This window comes from Anopheles arabiensis, chromosome 2 (assembly GCF_016920715.1).
Source record: "Anopheles arabiensis isolate DONGOLA chromosome 2, AaraD3, whole genome shotgun sequence".
In the NCBI taxonomy this organism is placed as follows: Eukaryota; Metazoa; Arthropoda; class Insecta; order Diptera; family Culicidae; genus Anopheles; species Anopheles arabiensis.
Genome location: NC_053517.1, coordinates 42,015,968 through 42,037,185, shown reverse-complemented (window position 1 = coordinate 42,037,185; position 21,218 = coordinate 42,015,968). Strand labels below are relative to the sequence as shown.

The 21,218-nt window shown below is 45.1% G+C and overlaps 4 protein-coding genes across 15 annotated transcripts in view; 3 read left to right on the top strand and 1 right to left on the bottom strand.

Moving 5' to 3' along the window:
• Positions 1-21,218, bottom strand: part of LOC120898671 (flotillin-2) — a 154,167-nt gene that overhangs the window by 69,642 nt on the left and 63,307 nt on the right. The gene's annotated exons all lie outside the window — the stretch shown is intronic.
• On the top strand, positions 1,103-15,251 carry LOC120898675 (knob-associated histidine-rich protein-like). 6 transcript variants are annotated; one of them, XM_040304835.1, is made up of 3 exons: positions 1,103-1,268; positions 2,319-2,826; positions 14,834-15,251. In XM_040304835.1, exon 3 carries the CDS (start codon positions 14,846-14,848, stop codon positions 15,227-15,229), a length of 384 nt encoding a protein of 127 aa, XP_040160769.1. In that variant the 5' UTR covers positions 1,103-1,268; positions 2,319-2,826; positions 14,834-14,845; the 3' UTR covers positions 15,230-15,251. The 6 variants fall into 6 exon arrangements, with proteins under 6 accessions (XP_040160769.1, XP_040160773.1, XP_040160772.1 ...); XM_040304839.1 differs by having other exon boundaries at positions 1,103-1,295; XM_040304838.1 differs by having other exon boundaries at positions 1,103-1,613.
• Positions 11,746-12,688, top strand: LOC120898677. The gene is made up of 2 exons (XM_040304840.1): positions 11,746-12,333; positions 12,439-12,688. Exons 1-2 carry the CDS (start codon positions 12,030-12,032, stop codon positions 12,483-12,485), a joined length of 351 nt encoding a protein of 116 aa, XP_040160774.1. The 5' UTR covers positions 11,746-12,029; the 3' UTR covers positions 12,486-12,688.
• Positions 15,381-18,148, top strand: LOC120898670 (glucose dehydrogenase [FAD, quinone]). The gene is made up of 2 exons (XM_040304818.1): positions 15,381-15,598; positions 15,690-18,148. Exons 1-2 carry the CDS (start codon positions 15,443-15,445, stop codon positions 17,403-17,405), a joined length of 1,872 nt encoding a protein of 623 aa, XP_040160752.1. The 5' UTR covers positions 15,381-15,442; the 3' UTR covers positions 17,406-18,148.

The following is a 21,218-nucleotide window of genomic DNA, read 5'->3' as shown; positions in this document are numbered from 1 at the left end:
GCATGTTTAAATTATGCCAATGAGATGAATTTCAATTCGCTTTGATTGCTTCAAGGCTAAAACTATGCCTTGAAATCCATCCCAGAAATAAAAACAACACAAGTCCAGATGAGTGCAAACACTGCAACAGAGAACAACAGGTATGTGTAATGTGTTTTACTTGCGTACGGTGTCGTGGTCGCCATGAAAAAAAAATATATAATCGAGGTCAACGGCTTTACCGAAACCGAAGAAATGTACTTTCAAAGTGCACAAAACGGGCAAAGTAAACAAGTTTTCTGTTGCTTTCATCCTGTGACTTACTTTTCGTCGGCTGTACTGGCGAAAAGAAGACACGAAGAACATTCAAGCATAAAACTGCATTCTTAAGCTTTTTTATGCGATTTTTTATCTTGCTGCTAGTTGAAAAGTACATGAAATGAATAAAAACTGCTTTGAATAATAGTTGGGTTAAACGAACACATTAATGTTAAAAAAGCAAGTGTTTGTAATAAATTAATTTAAGATTTTATAATATTATTCAGAAAAATGCCAACGTTTTCCGAGCGATTTTCTTGATTAATTGTAAAAGTTATGTTAAGAACAAAGAAATTTGATTCGTATACCAAACAGATATACCAAACAACTAGAAAAGGATAAAATATTTTATTGGCAATCACGATACTGAACGACACATTAAGAAAAAATCAAAATCTATCACACCATCATACACATACACACAATTACAGACACACTCTCCAAAATGACACCGAATCGCACACCGGAATCTCCCGAATACGAAAGAGAGAGCGCTCAAATTCACCCACTGCCCCCAACACGGCCCCGAGCTGCTTTCTCAGCGTCTCAATCGAAAGACTTGCGCGAGCAGAAAAACGACGAACCGTCCTTCGACTAGGCAAACACACATACACGCCTTGACGAATACAGATCCCCCGAGGCAGTGGTGGTAGTAGTCGATGTTTTCGACGTTCGACGGTGTTTTTTCAGCGTTTCATCACAACCACTATAGCGGCATCGATTTTGGGAAGGGGAAAGCAGCGTCCGTTCGTTTGCAAGCGAATCTCATCGTTGCGATGGTGCCTTCGTGCTCAGACGCGTTTCAACAGCGAACCGGTACGGATTTACCATCCCCGATACGCAAGTCGCACGAGCCCGCTAACGGAACCTGTGTATTTGCGCGCGCGTGTATACGCAAAACTCCAGAAATAAGGAGCAAACGGGCAGAGTTGGACGAACCACTACAAAACCGAATCAGATATACAGTAAAAGTGTGTACGAGCGGAAAAACGAGAGACGTAAAAAATAAGAAACAAAACAAAAAATACAGAAGCAACCCACAGCAGCAGTGCATGGAGTTGAAAATGGATAGGAAGATCAGAAACCATCAGTAACCGATTCCGGGCAGATCGAGAACAACACGAAACTGTTACTTTTTGCCGCTGCTTTGTTCCCCTAGAACAGTGGAAAATATATTTAGGTGTGAAAACAAAGTTTTTTTTTGTGATAAACTTTCCAAATCTGAAGTGTTTCTCTCATTGGAAATCATTCATTCTGGTGGAAAACGTGCGGGTCCCGAAAAGTGTTTGTGTTTACTTTCTCGTCGGCGAATGAGTGTATGTGTTCTGTCAATTAAGCTTCTCTTTTCGGGTAAAAGGCATTAGAAATTAAACCCGTAAGTGGTACTGTCGGTGAATTTGTGCAATTTCAGAAAAAGGCGGACTTCATTCCACAATAGAGGCCAATGCAGTAGTCGGTGGGTTGTTACTGTTTCTCCGAAATCCACAGAAGAAAATCTCCAAATTGATAGCTTCCGAGCCGCATTCGGAAATGCGGAAGTGATGACCGTATAATTAAACGGTCGGGTGCAGACAAATGAATGTAAGCGACGCACGCAGAGGAGAAGTGCTATGTGCGAGGAGTTGGATGGCCATTTGTGAGATAGATAAAACGTTCACTACGCCGAAGTACAAGTGCACAGTTGCAAGCTAGTTCAGTTTTCTTGTTTTTTTTCTTTTTATTTTGCCCATATGAGTTAAGCTTTATACAATCACTTTTTGATAAGATCACTTTTCTCGTTGGTGTTATAGTTAAATTAAAAGGAGAGAAGGATGTTGTACTAACGTGACGAGAAGTTATAAATAACCAGCAGATATTTGGAGAACCTGTTCCGTTAAAAAAGTGTTAAACATAGAGATTTTTCTAAAAACTTTCAATTGATTTGGGGTCTACAAAAAGCATCAGACGGACTGTGCATTGAAGTAGTTAGTGAACAACATGACTCCATAATTTACATTTTATTTTTCTTTCTGTGAAAACAGCAAACACATTGTGACACATCAAAATGTACCACGGTTTTTACCGTGCCCAAAATTTCAAAGTGTTCAGCAAAAGATAAGATTTCAAAACGTACTCACGCAAAAGTGATGTCGCTAAGGTGTGCCCAAACATAGCAGCAGCGACGAGAAAAACATACTACAAACACAAACACATACCGCAACGGCAGCAAGGAAAACATTATTTCACTTTCGCCGCGCAGAAAAAAAAAAACCTACAACTCCTTTCCGTACCTAACCGTTTACATACCGGAACACTTCGAAGAAGAACCGGTGCAACTATATTGCTTGTACACAGTCAGCAGCGTTGCAACGCCGAAGTGGAATAGCGTTTTCCCTTTCCGTGCTCCAACCGTCAGCAGTCTTCGTGGACAACGTGTGTCCGTCCGTCTCTCGTTGCCCGCCCGCCCATCCCGTTCTCAACTGCATCGAACCCGTGAGAGACAGCTGATGATGGTTCTTTGTTGTTTTGGATTGATGCTTTGAACAACAAGTAAGTAGCAAGAGTGCAACGGGAGACGCTTTTTAGGGATGCTTAGTACTCGGGAAGGTTAGTGGTGATAGATGACGACACTTACGCGTCTCGCGCGTAATGGAATGTTTTGTTCGTTTTTTTTATTTGTTCCCTACTACCGCTGATGGCGGATGTACTGTACATCTCGAACATTTGCCGAACACAGACACACGAGAGGGTAAATTGTGTTTACGCATCGGTGATGATAGATTAAACCGTCTTCAGCGGGGGAAGGTTAGAGGATAAATGCCAAGCAACATGAAGGCTTCAAAATTACCATTCAGTTAGTTGTGCGATGAAATCGTAGTGTTTGGTAGCAAAGCAAATCTAGCTTGTTGAACATGGTTTCACAATCAAGAACTCAAGCAACGATGTGCTAAGAACATCCAGTTAAACATAACTTGATCCTACGTGAAAGTGAAGCAAGTTGTAAGTTGCTCAGCCTCACACAATCATTATCAAAACCAGACGCTCTGAGACGTGAAAAATGGCACGAACGTCAGCTAACTGAGTGTCGCGCAAAAAGGTGAAAAACGACTTCTCGTGACTTTCGTTTGCGTTTGACGGTGCCGCATGACTCACTTCTGGAAGTACCAGTAAGCGATTCGAAACCAGAAAAAGAATCCTAAACTTTCATTTTCCCTTGCACGCCAGACGGTGTTGACTGCAATCCTTCTTTGTCACTGGTTGCTTGGTTACTGGTCGTGCAACCACCGTGCATTCAACGCGCGATAGCTATGGAAATTTGAAAAAAATACCGCTTTTTGCAACTATCTCCGTACACTGGTGTTTGAATCGACTGTTCGCGGCGTACGAATGGCTGGTAAGGGTTTAGATACAGAGCTGCTTTGTAAAGGCGCACAAACGGAGAAGTCAATAGCCGGGTCTCTGCTGTCCAGTGTACTTCCCGGAAGTAGCTAGACTCGTTTGTCCAAAGAGCGACTTTTCAATTCAAACGTTTGAGATTTCCAAACGTTTTTGTTGTAGGTGAGTGTGAAATAGTTTACCTTTACACTTTTCCTTTCTACCAAAAACCAAATTATACATGAGCTGCAATGCTTTTGTTTCAAAAGTTCACTTAACATAATTCTAAACCATAAGTGAACACAATAACAACTCATTGAATACTCGTTAAGCGTGCGTTCATAAGCTTTATGCTCTCGCAAAAGGCGTGCAAAATGCATAGAGGCGCGCAAACAAAAATGCACGATAAAAATCGAATAGAGCGGTGCCTGCTGCTACCTAAAAGCAATCTCAACACTAATCAGCTGTTGCTGCAGCAGTCCGGTCGTGCTTGCTACGGACGGGTAGTAACGAATGGGCCCCCAATTAAAACCATACCTTTGCGGACGACGCACTAGCGATAGTAGTAGCGCCACACGGCGGACTTCCTGCATTCATTTCCACGTGACGTCTACTCGCGTGGAACTTCCACCGACTATGCACAATCCTGTTTCTGGCCCAAGCAGGTTTGGGGTAAGCCAGGGGTTGGGTAAATAGTGGCAGGTAAGTTGCTCGTAAAATCAACCCTCCACGTACCACCGGCTTACTACAGGGCTCAAAAGGGAGAAGAAAAACTAGGAAGTAGAAAATGAAACGTCAATGCACCACCGTTGTGGCCAGGAATGAAACGGCAAGAGGGAAGGAAGAAAGGAAAAATAGGAGGGGAAATAAACACACGCGCGAGCTGTACCGGCTTTCGTGATCTCGTGATAATGGCCATAAAGCGTCTTGGGCCTATGTCTAAGCCACGAGGTAGCCACAGTTGGCTCCGTCGCAGCCCTCTTTGACAAAACGGCAAACCGAACGACCATTTCGTGGAAAGCTGGTGAACAAGAAGAAAACATTCCACCCGCTACAGGCGATCCAGGTTGTCGGTTGTTGGTTGTTCGTACTCGGTCGGCTCGAAATGGCCACCCGTATCTTTGAGGCGAAAATGAAATGCACTTTTTAACGCCAAAATGCCGGCGGTATCGTTCGCCAAGAAAATTGTTCATAGATAATCTGTTGTAACAAAAATAAGAAACGGTTCATCCCAACGTACCCAAAGGGGGATGAGGGAAGCAGGTTGGCTCTTGCCAGCACTGAGCTGGATGAGTAACGAGAGAAACTTGTACCACGCCGCTCACCAATAGCAAACAAGCAACGCCGCCGGCAGCAAACAGTATCCGGGAAAATGAAATGAAAAAAAGGGAAATTCTCTGCAACGGGATTTTTGTACTGTATGAAAATGGCCCGAAGCAAGGCCGGACAGCAGGCAACGTTCCTCCTATCGAGGGGGATTCACTTTCGCCCTTAGGGTCTGTGTGGTGAGGCGATGCGGATTTGTGTAAGATTTATTAAGTCGAGTTGGAATTTGTTATGTGGCTATTCCTTTGCTTGGTATGCATTCCGGAAACAACAACTCATTTGATAGTTTTTTTTTGTATTTTTAGAGCACTTCAGGCATAATAAGAGACTATGCATACTTACGATAAAAAAATACTTTCGTGTTACCCTTTTTCCTCAAATATATTTTATGCTCGACAATGGATGTTGTAAAGCTAATACCATTTATTCGCCATCCAAGTGCAGCCTGGGGAGGAAAAGTCCGACCCGTCGACTTAATGCTTACGCAATCGCTATAAATCGATCATTAGTTTGTGTTCAGCCGCTCAGTCAAACCTCATCATTTTCAACAATTCAACCAACCATCTGTTTGCGATGCCATCATTTTTACACAGTTTTCTGCCGCTCTCAAAATTATTCCCTTAACCGATGACCAGCACTCCCGCAGCTTTCTCATGTAACGACGCGTATCTCTGAATTATTCATTGATGTTCCGTCATCTTTATGCGCACACGCGACTAGAAAAGAGGTCTGAATTACTCTACACTCTACTACACCCCCCCCCCTCTATTTATACTTTCTCAAAAAATAATAATAAAATAAATAAAAGGTTCATCCGTACACGCCCGTGCTTTACACGAAATAATAAAATCACCATTAACGATAACAACAGCTCTCGACCATATCGCTGCAGCCGTGAGGATTACGTTGAGATGTTGAACGAAATTGATGAAAAAATATGCAACCACAGTCTACGAACCACTACTAGGCACCGAAGGAACCTAAAACAGCACATAAACACACATTGACGGCATACACGCGCTCATGCACACATTTTGTTATAAATGCTTCCTTCATAACAGTTTGATATGTGCTGGTTGCAAGAAACCATGGCAAAAGGCCCAGAGGCAGTCAATGTTTGTGGAAAGAAAAGAGAAATTTGGAATTTATTACCAGCCGAAAACGTTTGTTCCTGCTGATAGCACTCCAAACCCGGGCAAAGAGGTGCGTCTTTACAAGACCACCTTCAGTTTTTGTTTTCGGTGGTCCCTCTCCAAAGCGTACCCCCGTCGACCGTCACCATCGACTGCGGGTACGACTGCGCAACGTATATGGTCAACCGGTATCATAGGTTTGTCGTCCGACTTTTCATTGTTTGAACAACAAACTGTTGCCAGTGAACGAAATCGAAATCAAAAATTCAAACGGCTGCATCGTACGACAAACTAGCCCCGATTCGAATGCAAAGAAGTATGTTCCGAAGAACGAGAACGAATGTGGGTCAATGTGCTTGGGGCTCGAGGATTAGAAAATCCCTCCAAATGCCATTTTCGGTCTTCAGACAGCACACAGATGGCAATGTGTGTCAAACGAAAGTGGGAGTGAAAGAATTCCTTCCAGCCGCACGACACGCTTTAGCATCGGGAATGTTAGGTCTGATCTGAGTTCGGGAATGATTGCGTGAGGCGTGGAGAAATTCCACACTTAGCTGTCCTTGCCTGCATGTGGGTCACACATAAATAAATATCACCATAGCGTCGCGCGCGCAGCAAGTGGATAGGCAGATCGAAGAAAGTTTTCAGTACGCGCCCGTCGCCCGGCCGTGTGTGGGTTCGGAGATACGAAACGTTTATGAATCGATGTATCGCGTGAGCATGTGTGTATTTGAATATACAATCTAACGGAATTAAGCCGATTGGCTTGGAACTGAAACGGCAATCGCACTGCGTTTTGTTAGTACATTTTCCAATACCTACATTGTGTACGTTGTTTTTAAAGTCATGCCTTAGCCTAAAGGTGTAGTTTTGAAGCAGCATATCCAGAATGGAGTAAATAGAGATATACATCCAGACTGTACGCACCTGTAATTAGACAAGAGTAAAAAAGAGTGGTTTAAAATACTGTGCAATGATATTTCAAATAAAAATTTGAGCACTGAATACAAAAAATCATACCTTATATTGAACGTTTGCTCACACAACAATAATGAATTTTATGTCAAAACTCTATTTCGTCCACAATGACGTTAAAAACAATTGTTAAAATACATTTTCACACGCTATTGGTATCAAAATGAATTATAAAATATTTTTATAATCAATGTTATTTAAAACCATCCTTATATTAACATATCGAAAGAAGTCGAACAGTTTTAGAATTGAGGTTGAAACTACAAAAGGTTCCAATAAAGGAAGTTTTGAACATACAGTTGCGGGCCAAAGCTCAAGACTTATTTATTATGAAGTGAAAATTTCACCAATTCATTGACCAGTGGCAAATTACTCTTTCAACCCGTCTTGCGAAAAAAATGCCACCCGTGTTCAGATAATTGACCGATCGCAAAAAGGAAGACACTGAATAACGACAAAAAAAATTTGAACTCATCGCTGACGTCAACCGTAACGTAACACAAAGTTCATCCCGTAATCATCTGTTACGATCTTTACTGTTTAAAACGGCCAACGCCAAGCTCTGGTTCCGTGGACTCATGTTTTACAGGTTTTTAAGTTGACTGGTGGAGAAAATTCGAAACCGGGTTATAAACAAACAAGCTTTGGGGTATTAATAGGGTGCAGACCCCTTCTGTACACCGAACTACCAACTAACGCCTCGGTCCATCAGCACCATTCGACCTTTCGAATGCGTTTTTCCATCAAAAACAAATTTTATTACATAAACCGTACGGTTTCCAATAGCTCACGTTGAGAAATGACAAATAGCACGTTCCATTTAGAGGACAAGTCAAGAAAATCGTTGCTCAATAGGATGGCATAGCCACATCAGCCTAGCAGCTATAGTGTCAGCGGTGCATTCAAATCGAAACCACACAAAACCAGTTGGGTCAGTTTGACCGACTCTAAACTAACACGAAATTCGCATTTGATGCGCTTTTTTCACTCACCGTTTAACGCTTGACAACATTATACGAAATCAAACGACGATTGCAAACCATCCAGCTTAAGCGTTCTCAATCGTTATTTTGTGTGTGGTGTTGTTCCACATTATAAGCCGAGCGTGGCTTATTAGCCAAGAAAAATTAAGGCCCCAGTGTCTGCCATTTGCAATGGGTCACACAAAAAGTGTGTGAAATACTTTGCAAACCATTTGCACAGCCGGAAAAAAAGCCACCCGTTGTCCCCCACGGCTCGGGAGCGAACTTCATTTAACCACTCGCGTAGTTTGTCTTTGGGGGCTGCTTCTTTAATTTCGTTCACGCCATCGCCTCTAAAAGTATTCGCCTCCATGTATTCGATAAATTTACAATTAAACAATGCACTCTAACATTCCCAAATTCGAGTGAAACATTTCGAACCGAAATGAAAGTGAACATTTTCTTCCAATTTTCCACCCTCAACCACAAAGCGCGGAGCGGGGTGTTAATTTGAAAGCAAACGCCCGATCGTGTTTCAAACTGCAACATGGAAAAATAGAGATAAGAAGAAACTTCAGCCAATGAAACATTGAAAGCAGATTACTACCGATCATCTACCTTTCCATTCCGGCCATAAAACTGAAATACTCATTTACGACAATTATACCCAGAATTCGAGCGTTTTCACACGATCACGGCTCACAATAAAACGATTGAAGAGATTGCCATCTTCTTGCCACAATCGGCAGATGCATTTCACATTTCATCAAATCACTGCGTACTTTGATATCCAGATATCGATTGGAAGTGTTTTTGCTTTTGTTTCCCGATTGGCCACAAAACACAAAATGGCTTTCTAATGATGTGTAAAGAGACACATTACCCATCATTGCATACCGATCTAATGCATCGTCTTTACGATCGAATAATTAGCAAACAGTAAAGTGAGGTGAAAAACGGCGCAAGTGCTCATTTCGTGGGTACGATTCCCCGCTTTCTTCTCCAGCTGCGCATGTTGGACCGAATCTTGATGGAAGCGGTACGATTTTGGGACGCACAACAGAGGCTGAAAACCGATCAAAAATTACCGCCGATTGGACACTGTCACTCGGGAGGGGGCGCCCAGACGTGTTGGCAGATGGTCGGCTTGATTTGAATCGGTTCTCTCACACACAAACCACGCTAGCGTCATCGCATGGTGGAATGTGAAAGTTGCGTAGGATTGGCCGTGCAAAGCAGTGCGTTGCGCTTTTTTTCCTCTTCCTCATATTTCCGTCAGTGTTTTCGTGAGATGGTGTGAATTTATATTGAACTTCTGAACTGATGATGATTGGCAGCTTCCCGAACACGAAATACTGTTGATGCTAGACGTTAACGATTTAAACCACACGCACAAAAACACTCCCATACTTTTATAAAAGCCCACCAGCCACACATACACGCACACACACACACACACACACAATCCGTAGGAAACAACGCAAATTTTTCAGACATACTTGGTTGTTCTGCACCGTGTTTACAACACTTCAACAAGCGATTGTGAACTCATCATTCATTTTTTCAGCTCACTAACGACGCCATCGACGGTAGGGGAAGTGATCCATCGATATACTTCCTCTTCTTCAGGCCGTCGTTGGGGCAAAGCATATAGTTCGCCCGAGTACGTCGTTCCCGGCCCGGTCCCCCCAAAAGCCGACACAATCGCGCCCCAACCGCAACCGGACCGGGACCGGCCCGGCCACAAAGATCGCACCGGGGATCCTGATGCACCCGGTGAGCTGCTCCCGACGACACCGCTGAGCAACGTTTCGCCCATCGCCAGCTACCTGCGGCGGGCAGCGGCGGCCGCCGTTCCCCGACGTCGCACCAAAGCCAAGGTTCGCTACGGGCCCCTGCTGCCCATACTCGCCTACTCCGCTACGCCTACCGGTCCATGCACCCCGGACGACTTCCGCGTGAGTGCCGACGATCCTCAGTGCCTGGTGCTTGCGCAGGGTGTGGGTGTGTTTGTGTCTCTCTCTCTCTCTCTCTGATGGTGTTAGCTTTTATGTTTGGATATTCTGTAAGATTTTGGGGTTTCCGTGTGATTTTGGGAGTGTGTGTGTGTGTGGGTGTGTGTGCTTTACAATTTCTCGCTTTCAGATTGCATTTATCTTTGCCCGCAATGAGGTTATCTCCCCTTTTTTGATAAATGATAATCAGGTATAACATTATTTTTCAAGCGATCAGAAAGGATTCAGAAGAATCACAACCATCTTTCCTAGACATTTGTGTAATCCTAATGAGATGGGAACGGAATGGCTGAGTTTGGTTGAAACCCTTTGCTAAGACATTCGCTTTTGTTTCAATAATGATGTAAAGCCAGTCGGTATTACATCGCCCCAAGAATCTACAAAACTTTCTCTACCGATCGCTGCAGGAAGCCTAGTAAGCCACAGGGTGTGCGGAGATACTATCACCACAAAGTTGTGTAAGTTGTAAATTTCATTCCATCAACTTCACGCAATGGGACACTTGTTGTGTTCGTAAGCGCTTATTTGATGCTCCTAAGTGAATGGAAACTCGCCGGGTGTGGGAAATCTCCTCTTGAAACCCTTAACTCTGCACACTACTGTATACCCAGTCATCAAAAAAGCTATTTTCAACAGTACTATCGAGGGCAAGGTTTTGCAAAAGAATCCATGGCGATTTTATTTAGTTTGAATCTCACATTACTCATCGATCGGTTTTCGCACCGCGAATAGTCGATGCGTAGCAGATGGGGTTAGCGCATCCGCTACAGTGTGACGCCTCTAGCCCCGGCGAACTGCTGCCTGGTTGCGGGCACAGAAGGACTGCAGGGCACCGGACATCGGCTTGGACAGGTCGTACACTTCCCGCACGCCAGTGGTCGGATTGGTGATGGTCGCGGTCGCCGGACGTCCACGGGCCGCAGCGATCATCCTCGGCAGCGACTGGCACAGGCAACTGTTGTAGTTGCTGCACGAAATCTGACGAGTGTAGGTCTGGGCCGTGGCGAACGAGGCCAGGCAGGCGATGCACAGCAGCAGGATGCCGAATAGCTTGTTCATGGTGGGTTCGTTTTGGAGCGGGCGAGGAGCACGTCGAGCAAAGGTCGGGAGAGTCCGGAAACTGAATGAATTTCCCTGTGGCTCGGTGGGATCTTTTTATATTGACGGTAGAATTACGCGCCTTCCGAGAACACTTTGCCGCGGCACACTGGCATCCATTATGTCACGCATTGCACGTCCACCGTCTGACGCATGAGTGTATAATGCTGAATAATTCCATTCAGGGGTTGAACTTTACGCGCAAACAAATAACAAACGTTCTGATAGAGCAGCAACACAATCGGGTCTTTATAGACCTTCATTGTGTGCCTGGATCTGCTACCGCTACCGCTTTCGTCTTACTTTATCGAAGGTAAACGCCTGATACATTATATTCGTGCATGTTTTTGAACATGTACAATCCCAAAAAATCCCCTTAAAAACAATGAGGGCAACTGTTCTGAGCCTCAGTTTTCCTAGATGCCGGATATCAGCACTTGTCTTATCAGCAAATCAACAAAGTGACCACAGATATTTGCAAAGAGTAAGGCAATTTTTTAAAAATGTTACAAAAATGTTAATGGTCGTGCCTGGAAAAATGCTCTCTCCTATAAATACAATCCATTCCCGGGTACTTCACTTCGTTGCATCTGGAATCATTGCGGCAACATATTTGCAAATTGTCACCTTGGTACAAATAGGCTTATTGTGCACCCATCCCGGAACTCGTTTCGCTTCGACCAAAAGGTTAGTCAGGTGAACCAACGAGCGGGTATAAAACTTTCGACCGATTATCAACTCAACTAAGTCGTCTTCGGAACATACTGGTGAGCCTCACGCCCCGTACTCTGAGCAAGAACGCAACGTTTGGTACAGTTCTACTGCCCCCGTTTTACCAAACCCCCGACTACCGACTACTCTCCCCAACAATGACTAAGTTTTTCTGCGTCGCACTGGTGCTGGCCTGTATCGCTGTCACGACCGTTCACGGTCAGTTCAGCACAAACGTACAGTGCACCTCGTTCAACGACTGCATCTGCAAGCTGCCAAAGATCATCGGAGCGGTGGCCGGACGTACTGCTACAGCGAACATTCGCAACCCGGCCAACGGTGAGGCGTACGTGCTGGACCTTTCCCGACCATCGCAGGCCGTCACCGACTACTGCAACAAGCTGAAGCAGGGACTTAAACCAGCAGTGCCGTTCAAGGCTATTAATGCGTCCAAAGTTGCCCGTAAGCGTTGTGCATTCACATTTCCTTTCTTTGGTGGCACGAAGAACAATTTAAGAAACATATTTTAATCTGCATGATGGTTATATTGTTCCCACTTTTCAACAGAGGTTCAAGCTCTTCTTGCTCAACGTATGGCTGCAATGAGAGGTTAACTGGACTGGACGGTTACGCATTTTTCTCGACTCGGATTAACGGACAATATAAGAACGATGAATTTTCGGACTAAATCAGCAAAGCGCCAAATCATGACTGATCATTGCCAGACCATCGGCCCGTTAGATGTTGAATGCTTCTAATAAATTAATACCATTGGCATGGGTTATTAAAAAAAAAACTGCTTTGAATATCTTACAAACTAAATTGTGCATTCAATTGCTCCTTTAACTGGACCCTGGCTGTAAAATATACACAATCTCAAGCTCCATATTCAAAATTAATTCTACACCTTTGCTGATGCAATTGATGCTATCGCGGCTCAACATCGTACTTCTTTGTCACCTTCACCGAACTATCACTTTTACTTTCCTTTTCCACGATACGTTAATTAAACGTGATCATTAACTAATCGGTGCTGCCGGCCACCGTCAGTGATGCCAGGAAACGTGGACAGAAGTTGTGGAAGGCAACATACACGACAAAGAAGGCAGAGCGGGAATAGTTGACCCCAACCAACAGCGCCCGAGCCGCACTGAGTGCCGTTTCTCTTACCAAACACTTGTGAGCAGCAGCGGTGAAGCGACTGCCAACTGCCATGAAGAATTGCATTCGAGCCGCACTGTCGGCCGTTGCGTGCATTCAAACCGCAAACCCTGCTTGCAGGGGAAGCCGGGGGAGCACTGGAAAAGCCCGCCTTGAGTTCCTTATTGACATTGAACACATGATTGCCGTTCCCGCCGTCTCCCTTTCTTTATCGCCATTGGTTTGATCATGAAACGATTGCGGAAGGCGTCTCGCGTGGATAAGCTAACACGACGAAGAAGCTAAACGGGTGTGGGCAAGACACGCGGAAAAACACGTGCATACACACTTGCTGTTGCTGTGAATGAAGACAACATACTCGTAGCGAACGCAGCGTGCAAGGGCACTAACTGGGAGCGGGAGGGATGGGTCGATGGTAAATAAAATGCAACTTGCGGTTTTGGCAGCATCTATCGGGGATAAAGAGCAGCGGCGACGTATCGTTTATGATGGAAAGTGATAGCCTCTAAATTTCACAGCTCAATGAGCAAGTTCATGACACTATTTCATGCAGCAATGATACAAACTAGCGGTTTAGGGTGTACTTCTTTACAGAGCACATAAATCTCCTGCGGTGGATGTTATTTGGATTGTAAATAAGCACTGTAAATGAGATATTTGCATAGATTTATCGTTGGTTTGGAGAATCTATAAGCATGAAAACAGATTCTGTTATTTGGGAGTTATTATGTTCCACGCTTAAATAGAAATAGAAACAAAGACAATACGACTGACCGCTAAAAATTAAGTAAAGTAAATAAAAGCAGTTAACAACGTTTTAAAGGATTCTAAACCTTAAAATCGTTTAATAAAACTCAACCGATGTAGCGTTAGCAAATGCTTGAAATTTGACCACCAAAAAGAAAGCACTTAAGAAGTGGCCTGCTTTATGAAGACATCAGTTGTGTTTATACAGTCAAGTATTTGTTTTTTTTTCATGCTGAAATGCGTTTTACATGCGACACACGACGACATTGGGATGTTCTTTTAAATATTTTTTTTCGGCAAAAGTACAAAAGCCCCCATACTGGTGCTCTTGCTATGACCTACATCGCTTCAAAGCACAATTACGAGTCTCTCCCGTATCATTTGCTCCCAGACACGAACCTGCTTAGCGGTCAAGTTCGTTTCGTGTTTTGCTGCAACCTCCGAGATACCCACGTGCCATCGTTTTATCGCCACTAAAACCAGACGCCACGGATGATTCGAACAGCCGACTCTCCAGCCAGTAGCTTCATATCGTGATTGCAAGTCCCGTAGCTTCCCAGAAGCTGAAGAAGAAAAAAAACGGAGCTATTGGTAGCTTCAATCAAAAACGAGTTTTTTTTTCGGTAGGATGTAACCTGCCAGACTCTATCGGCCGTGCGCAGAAGGCACAGTTAGGCTTAATGAGATTACGATTGCTGAAGAGAGTAATTATGATCGCCACCGGGAACATGAATAATCCTCGAGCCGGCTGAATGGCTCCGGTCAAAATAAACCGACCGACCGGCGTAGAGCAGCACGCCGACTGTATGGTCCGCCCTGTGGCGTACACTCCCCCCTCTGCGCAAAGCAGTGTGTATTATGGTGCGCGTGTGGTCAGACAGACAGACTAACCTGGTTCTGGTAGGCCATCTATTTCTGGCTGCGTTGTGTTAGTGTGTGGGTTCGTGCGTGTGCCATAAAAAACTAACTTTAACTAACTTTCTTTCTTTTTCTCTCTTCCACTCTCTCCGTTTCTCGCTCCCTTTCGAACCGACCGGGTGCCCTCTTCTTGCAGAGCTTTAATAAAATGGGCCAGGAGAAATCTTTGCCCTCCAGATGTACCTCCGCACATGACTACCATCATCACCACCATCATCATCACCATCACCATCACCACACGAGCTCGTCCACCTCCTCCACGACCTCGTCCGCTGTGCCGTCCCGCTCACCGTCCACCGCTTCGACGACATCGTCCGCTTCGTCCGCATCGGCCGCTTCCTCGTACAAAAGCGTCGAGCGGCAGACCAAGTACCTCAACGAGCATCTGTACATCAAGTCCTATCTGGACATTGAGGAGGAGGACCGCAACGCAAAGCTGCTGTTCCAGAAGGTGCGCCCCGGTGGCATACGCAACTACACGCCCAAGATACTGTCCGAAAACCCGAAGCAGGATTTGGATGTTTGGATCTAGCAACGGTTGCAGCTAGTTGCTATACTAACAACAACATTTCCTTGCACCGCGGTCTCTTGCAAACGCCTCAGTGTGAACCCGTCTCCCGGCAAACGTTCTCCCGGGTTTCGGCAGAATCAACTTTTCTGCAAATCAACTCGCACCAACAAGACACTACGACACAACAAAAGAAAACCCCCGCAAAAAGACGCCATCAACTTCCAGCACCGTGCAATGGCTCTTGGACTCGCTTCCGTAGCGGCAGTAGCTGGAGGACTTGCGCACACCCCTATCGCACTGCTCACACTTATACCACTTTTAGCTGTAGGAGTCAATTACTATAGATACCAAAGTGTGGATCCGGAGACGAATCCCACCGACCAGCAAACGGTAAGTTGCCACCGCTAAACCACCGCTACACCGTACATGCACGAGGTCGATCGTAACGTAACACACTTTCATTGTTCCGTTTGCTTCGCAGCTAAGACGATACTATGACTTCGTCGTTATTGGGGCCGGTTCGGCCGGAGCCGTCGTGGCATCGCGGCTGTCCGAGATCGGCGACTGGTCGGTGCTGCTACTCGAGGCTGGCGGTGACGAGAACGAGGTAACGGATGTGCCCTCCCTGGCCGGTTACCTGCAGCTGACCGAGTACGATTGGAAGTACCAGACGACGCCGTCGGCTGACCGGCGCTACTGCCAGGCAATGATCGGCGACCGGTGCAACTGGCCGCGCGGCAAGGTCATGGGCGGCTCCTCCGTGCTGAATGCGATGGTGTATGTGCGGGGCAACCGGCTCGACTACGACCAGTGGCAGGAGCAGGGCAACGTCGGCTGGGGCTACGAAAACGTGCTGCCGTACTTCATCAAGTCGGAGGACAACCGGAACCCGTACATGGCGCGCTCCCCGTACCATGGCGTTGGCGGGTATCTGACCGTGCAGGAGGCACCGTGGCGGACGCCACTGTCGGTCGCCTTCGTGGCGGCCGGCCAGGAGATGGGCTACGAAAATCGGGACATTAACGGGGCGGAACAGACGGGCTTCATGCTGCTGCAGGCGACGATACGGCGCGGCAGTCGGTGCAGCACCTCCAAAGCCTTCCTGCGTCCGGTGCGGCTGCGCAAGAACCTTCACATTGCCATGAACGCGCACGTCACGCGCATCCTGTTCGACGATCAGCACCGTGCGTACGGTGTCGAGTTCGTGCGTCACCAGAAGCGGCAGTACGTGTTCGCGCGCAAAGAGATCATACTGTCGGCCGGGGCACTCAACACGCCCCAGATACTGATGCTGAGCGGCGTGGGGCCAGCGGATCATCTGGACGAGCTAGGCATTCCGGTCGTGTCGGATCTGCCGGTCGGCGACAACCTGCAGGACCATGTGGGGCTCGGCGGTCTTACGTTTCTGGTCGATCAGCCGGTTACGGTCAAAACGTCCCGCTACAGCTCCGTCCCGGTGGCGCTGGAATACTTCCTCAACGAGCGCGGCCCGATGACGTTCCCGGGCATTGAGGGGGTCGCGTTCGTGAACACCAAGTATGCCGACCCGTCTGGCAAGTGGCCCGACATCCAGTTCCACTTCGGTCCGAGCTCGGTCAACTCGGACGGTGGCCAGAACATACGGAAGATTTTGAACCTGCGCGACGGCTTCTACAACACTGTCTACAAACCGATCCAGAATGCGGAAACGTGGACCATCTTGCCATTGCTGCTGCGGCCGAAAAGTACCGGCTGGGTACGGCTGCGCTCGAAAAACCCGTTCGTGCAGCCGTCGATCGAGCCGAACTACTTCGCGCACGAGGAAGACGTGGCCGTGCTGGTGGAGGGCATCAAGATCGCGATCAACGTCTCGTACACGCAGGCCTTCCAGCGGTTCAACTCGCGCCCGCATGCAATACCGCTGCCCGGCTGCCGTCATCTGCCCTTCATGTCCGATGCGTACTGGGCGTGTACGATCAAGCAGTTTACCTTCACCATCTACCATCCGGCCGGTACGGCCAAGATGGGACCGAGCTGGGACCCGGGCGCGGTGGTGGACCCGCGCCTGCGCGTCTACGGTGTGTCCGGATTGCGCGTGGTCGACGCAAGCATCATGCCGACCATCATCAGCGGCAACCCGAACGCACCGGTCATCATGATTGGCGAAAAGGCGGCCGACATGATCAAGGAGGACTGGGGCCGACTGGTCGGCTGGTAATGTCCGCAACGCTATGGAAGATCCCGAACCCGGAATCGTCCGGAAGCTGAAGGAAACTTAACTTAACTCTAGCTAGTCAAATAATCACACACTCGACACTCGTCGATGCTCTGATACAGGCAAAAGTGTGCGGCAAAATGTGTGAGTGTTTTGTAGTTGTATTATATATCGTGAGCGTGTTTTCCACATGGGTAGATCCGCCCCAAACCCTCCGAGACTCGCCGTGGTCGGGGTGGGTTCGGGTGCGTTGCAAAAACTGTGAAGTTTTTTGTTTTAGAAAAATTTTTACAATTTCATTTGGATAACCTCAACTCAACCGCGCGATGCGCCCAGTGCAGATGGATAGGGTAGCAGTAGCTGTAGCAGTGATGGTTAGTGGTAATAGAGACAACTAGTGATCCGTTTGCTCGATAGCCGAACGTGCCAGATCGTGGGCATGCGTATGTATGTGTGTGTGTGTTTGTGTTTTTCCAAATGAAACATTGTTGTAGAAATAATAAAAAGGGTTTTGTACAGTGTGGCGTAAGGGGCATGTAGCAGGGACATAAAGTAAGGGTGTAGCGAAAAGAAACAAAAAAAACTAGTAAGAAAAACAACAGCTAAGCGTCCATAAGTGTTGAAACAGAATAAATCGTTCTTATGTACATTGAAAAACACGAAACAATCTGAAATGGAGCAAAAAAAAAGCGTTACCAACAAATAAATGGATTTGATAGTGAATAAATGATACCGGCTCAATTCAAGCTTCAGTAGACGTTCCAATTAGTCTTCCGTGAAGAAAATATCACTGACGTAACCCCCCGAAACAACAGTACGCACGATGACCCCGTTTCATTTTCCTGACCAATTCACCTTCGAACGTGAGAAGAGAGCGGGCCTCCAACTTCATTAAATGCGCCCAACAAATCACACCAATTAAAACTGAGCTTCAAGCACTAGAGAAAACGAAAGCCTGATTAGCCGTACGATCCACATCGAAAATGTGGGCCATACGTATCCGCTACACTCTAATGGATGGTTCGAGTTTCGTTTGAACATTTCGGTACGTGTGGAGGTGTATGATTTTCACCATTCATAGTTTGAGCTGCTCCATAGCTAGGCATTAACCGCATAATACCGACCGAGCAGGTGTGCACTTCGTTACATATTCTAGCGAGGAAAAGCGTATGTGGTGCGTTTTCGACGGTGAGCATTTATTGGCACACCTGATGCATTATCGGACGAACGGAAGGCTACCTATCAAAGCTCTATATTGTCGTTTCTATTGTCTTAAATTTTACGATGCGTTATAGAGTACACAGTCAAAGGCAAAGTACTGATAAAATCATTTTGAGCAACGCTATTTTATAACACTAACACGCGTTTTTTGGAATTTTGTAAGTTGAAAATATGTACAGTCATTCCCCAAGTTACGCGACACTCGACTTGCGCGAATTTTTAGTCTTGACAGTTCATACATCAAATTGGAAAATTTTCCTCCAACAATTGCCAAATTAAAAAATGCAGTTATGCAAAAATTTGAAATCGCTCAATGTAGAGAATTAACCGAATTTTCTACACGAACTGTATGAAATAAGCAATAATGCACATTAATTTATTAAATTTAATCATTAATACCCTTTTACCATCCATATTTTGGCTGAAATACATAAAGACTGGGGAACATTGCCCGTACTCGCTAGTGTAATGTCGATTTTCACTGGCGCATATGGCGGCGGCTGACCGAAGCATTTTGCCAAACAATTTGGAGGCGCTTCAGAAAATATGATATTTTTCATATTTTTTCTTAATTGGGACGAAAAAAGTTTTGTAAAAGGTAGATGCACATGTCCTGCACGCATTGCATCCATTTTCATGACAAAATACGATGGAAAAACTACTTAATTTTGAGATCCGGCACGACCCTTTCCTCTATGATCAAAAAAAGTTATTACCAGCCACCGCCAGATGCGCTAGTGAAAATCAAAATTACAAATCACTAGCGAGTACGGACAGTGTCCTCCAGCCTTAATATTTGAACTATGCGACATCCGAAGGCGAGTTGTCCCTGAAACGCATTATTCACGTAACTCGGAGAAACACGGGGACTCAGAAGACTCGCATTCACAGTTCACGTCATTTGTTCGTTACATATGTATTTGGAAAAGGTAAAGTTGCTATAAAAAATAGCAATTTCCAAGTGGGATTCAGTTTTAATCCGCCTAAAGGTATGCAATCTGTGAACCTTGCATTTAATGCTGTGTTCATTAGTTCATTCGTTATGCACAGCTTTTCTTTCATCCGAATCGGGGCTTTTGAAGAAAGCTTTGCAATCATGAGGAACGGCAAAAAAAATCTAATCAATTGAAGAAACCTAGTATGGAAAATAAATTATAAATACATAAGTGTAGTTGCATAGTATATGAGTGTAATTTTGTTAGTAAGGGCCAATAAGGTCTATTGAACTGAATAAATGAAATGAAATATATTTATATGAACACCCTAATTCTTCCCGAACCACTCCTAATCGACTTAAGTAATAAAACCCCAACATTACAAGATAAGCTTAAACAAAGAGTATAAAATAGCATTTCTCAATTAGCTTCAACGATAACTTAAAAACATGTTTTAACATATCAACAAAGTTTCGTATTAAAAAACATATGGTACAAAAGTGTAAGATGAGTTTCAATGTTTCTTTAATTTACCAGTAGAACAGGATATAAGTAAACATCAATCAATGCTTGTTAATGAAAGATATTCCTTGACACCTTGACACTTGTAAAGCATTCTAAAATTATAATTGAATAATTATGGTGATTATGATTAGTTCCATTTATTCAATCAATAATTCTACTTGTTGATTAATGAAAACTTTCTTCGATGTTCCGGACATATGATACGATCTGTGCAGCGTAACATATTGTGCAATTCACAGCTGTTCACCCGTGATATTTCGTGCGTATTCAAATTATCGCATTTACAAACTATTATTAATTGCTAGTAGGGTTGCTGTACATGGTTACTATCTGAGTCTACGCTTAATTCAACTCATACGCTTTCCATTATTAGAGTAACAACACATCTCAAGGTTAAGCCGCCCATCGACGATGACTCGCCCGATATTCCGGTGGACACACAATGGCGAGGGTGAGCAAGCATGCGTCCGGTTCCGAATGGCGATCGCATAATCCTGTACTGCAAACAATTACATAAGAAAACGTTTCCACCGTGCGTGAACGTGAACAATGTCACATACGGCCCACCAGCAGGGATCGTCAGACAACCGTCAGCGAAGCTTACCGCGGAACATAACGAGAAAATGGAGGAAATGCAAACCACTAGCGGACGGTTTCAAAATAACGAAAATAAAAACACTCCACGCTGCTACGCTCTCTCAGCTGCCACTCCTTTTGACTGACATTTGAATTCGCAATAGGTACTACTTTGGACACTTTTGGATCCGGAGGGCACCTTATTCTCTTACCTACAATGCGATTAAAAATAACCACGATCGGAAAGAGCTGCCTGATCGTCTTTGGGAGTATTCAGCCTTGCATAATCTTATAGAAAGTACACTATTCAACCATGAAACAGATCTTATCCTGTCTGGTAAATAATATATTACGCAAAAACAGCTTTGCAAATGGCAAAAACATTTCAAAAATCATTATTAATAGTCAGTATTTTTTTGACAAAATGTAAAACTGATTGAAAATATTTCAAATTTCGCGTTTCTGTTACAACAAAATTAATGATATTCATACATTAATTACTATTTAAAACCCAACATAACGAAAGCTTCCTCTAACTATTCGAAGTACAATCTTCAAA

Excerpts from the sequence above, each read along its gene's own strand:
- LOC120898677 (XM_040304840.1), top strand. The coding sequence starts at position 12,030 with ATGACTAAGTTTTTCTGCGTCGCACTGGTGCTGGCCTGTATCGCTGTC. Across the intron at positions 12,334-12,438 it reads TAATGCGTCCAAAGTTGCCC|AGGTTCAAGCTCTTCTTGCT; the intron begins GTAAGCGTTGTG and ends ACTTTTCAACAG.
- LOC120898675 (XM_040304835.1), top strand. The coding sequence starts at position 14,846 with ATGGGCCAGGAGAAATCTTTGCCCTCCAGATGTACCTCCGCACATGAC.
- LOC120898670 (XM_040304818.1), top strand. The coding sequence starts at position 15,443 with ATGGCTCTTGGACTCGCTTCCGTAGCGGCAGTAGCTGGAGGACTTGCG. Across the intron at positions 15,599-15,689 it reads ATCCCACCGACCAGCAAACG|CTAAGACGATACTATGACTT; the intron begins GTAAGTTGCCAC and ends TTTGCTTCGCAG.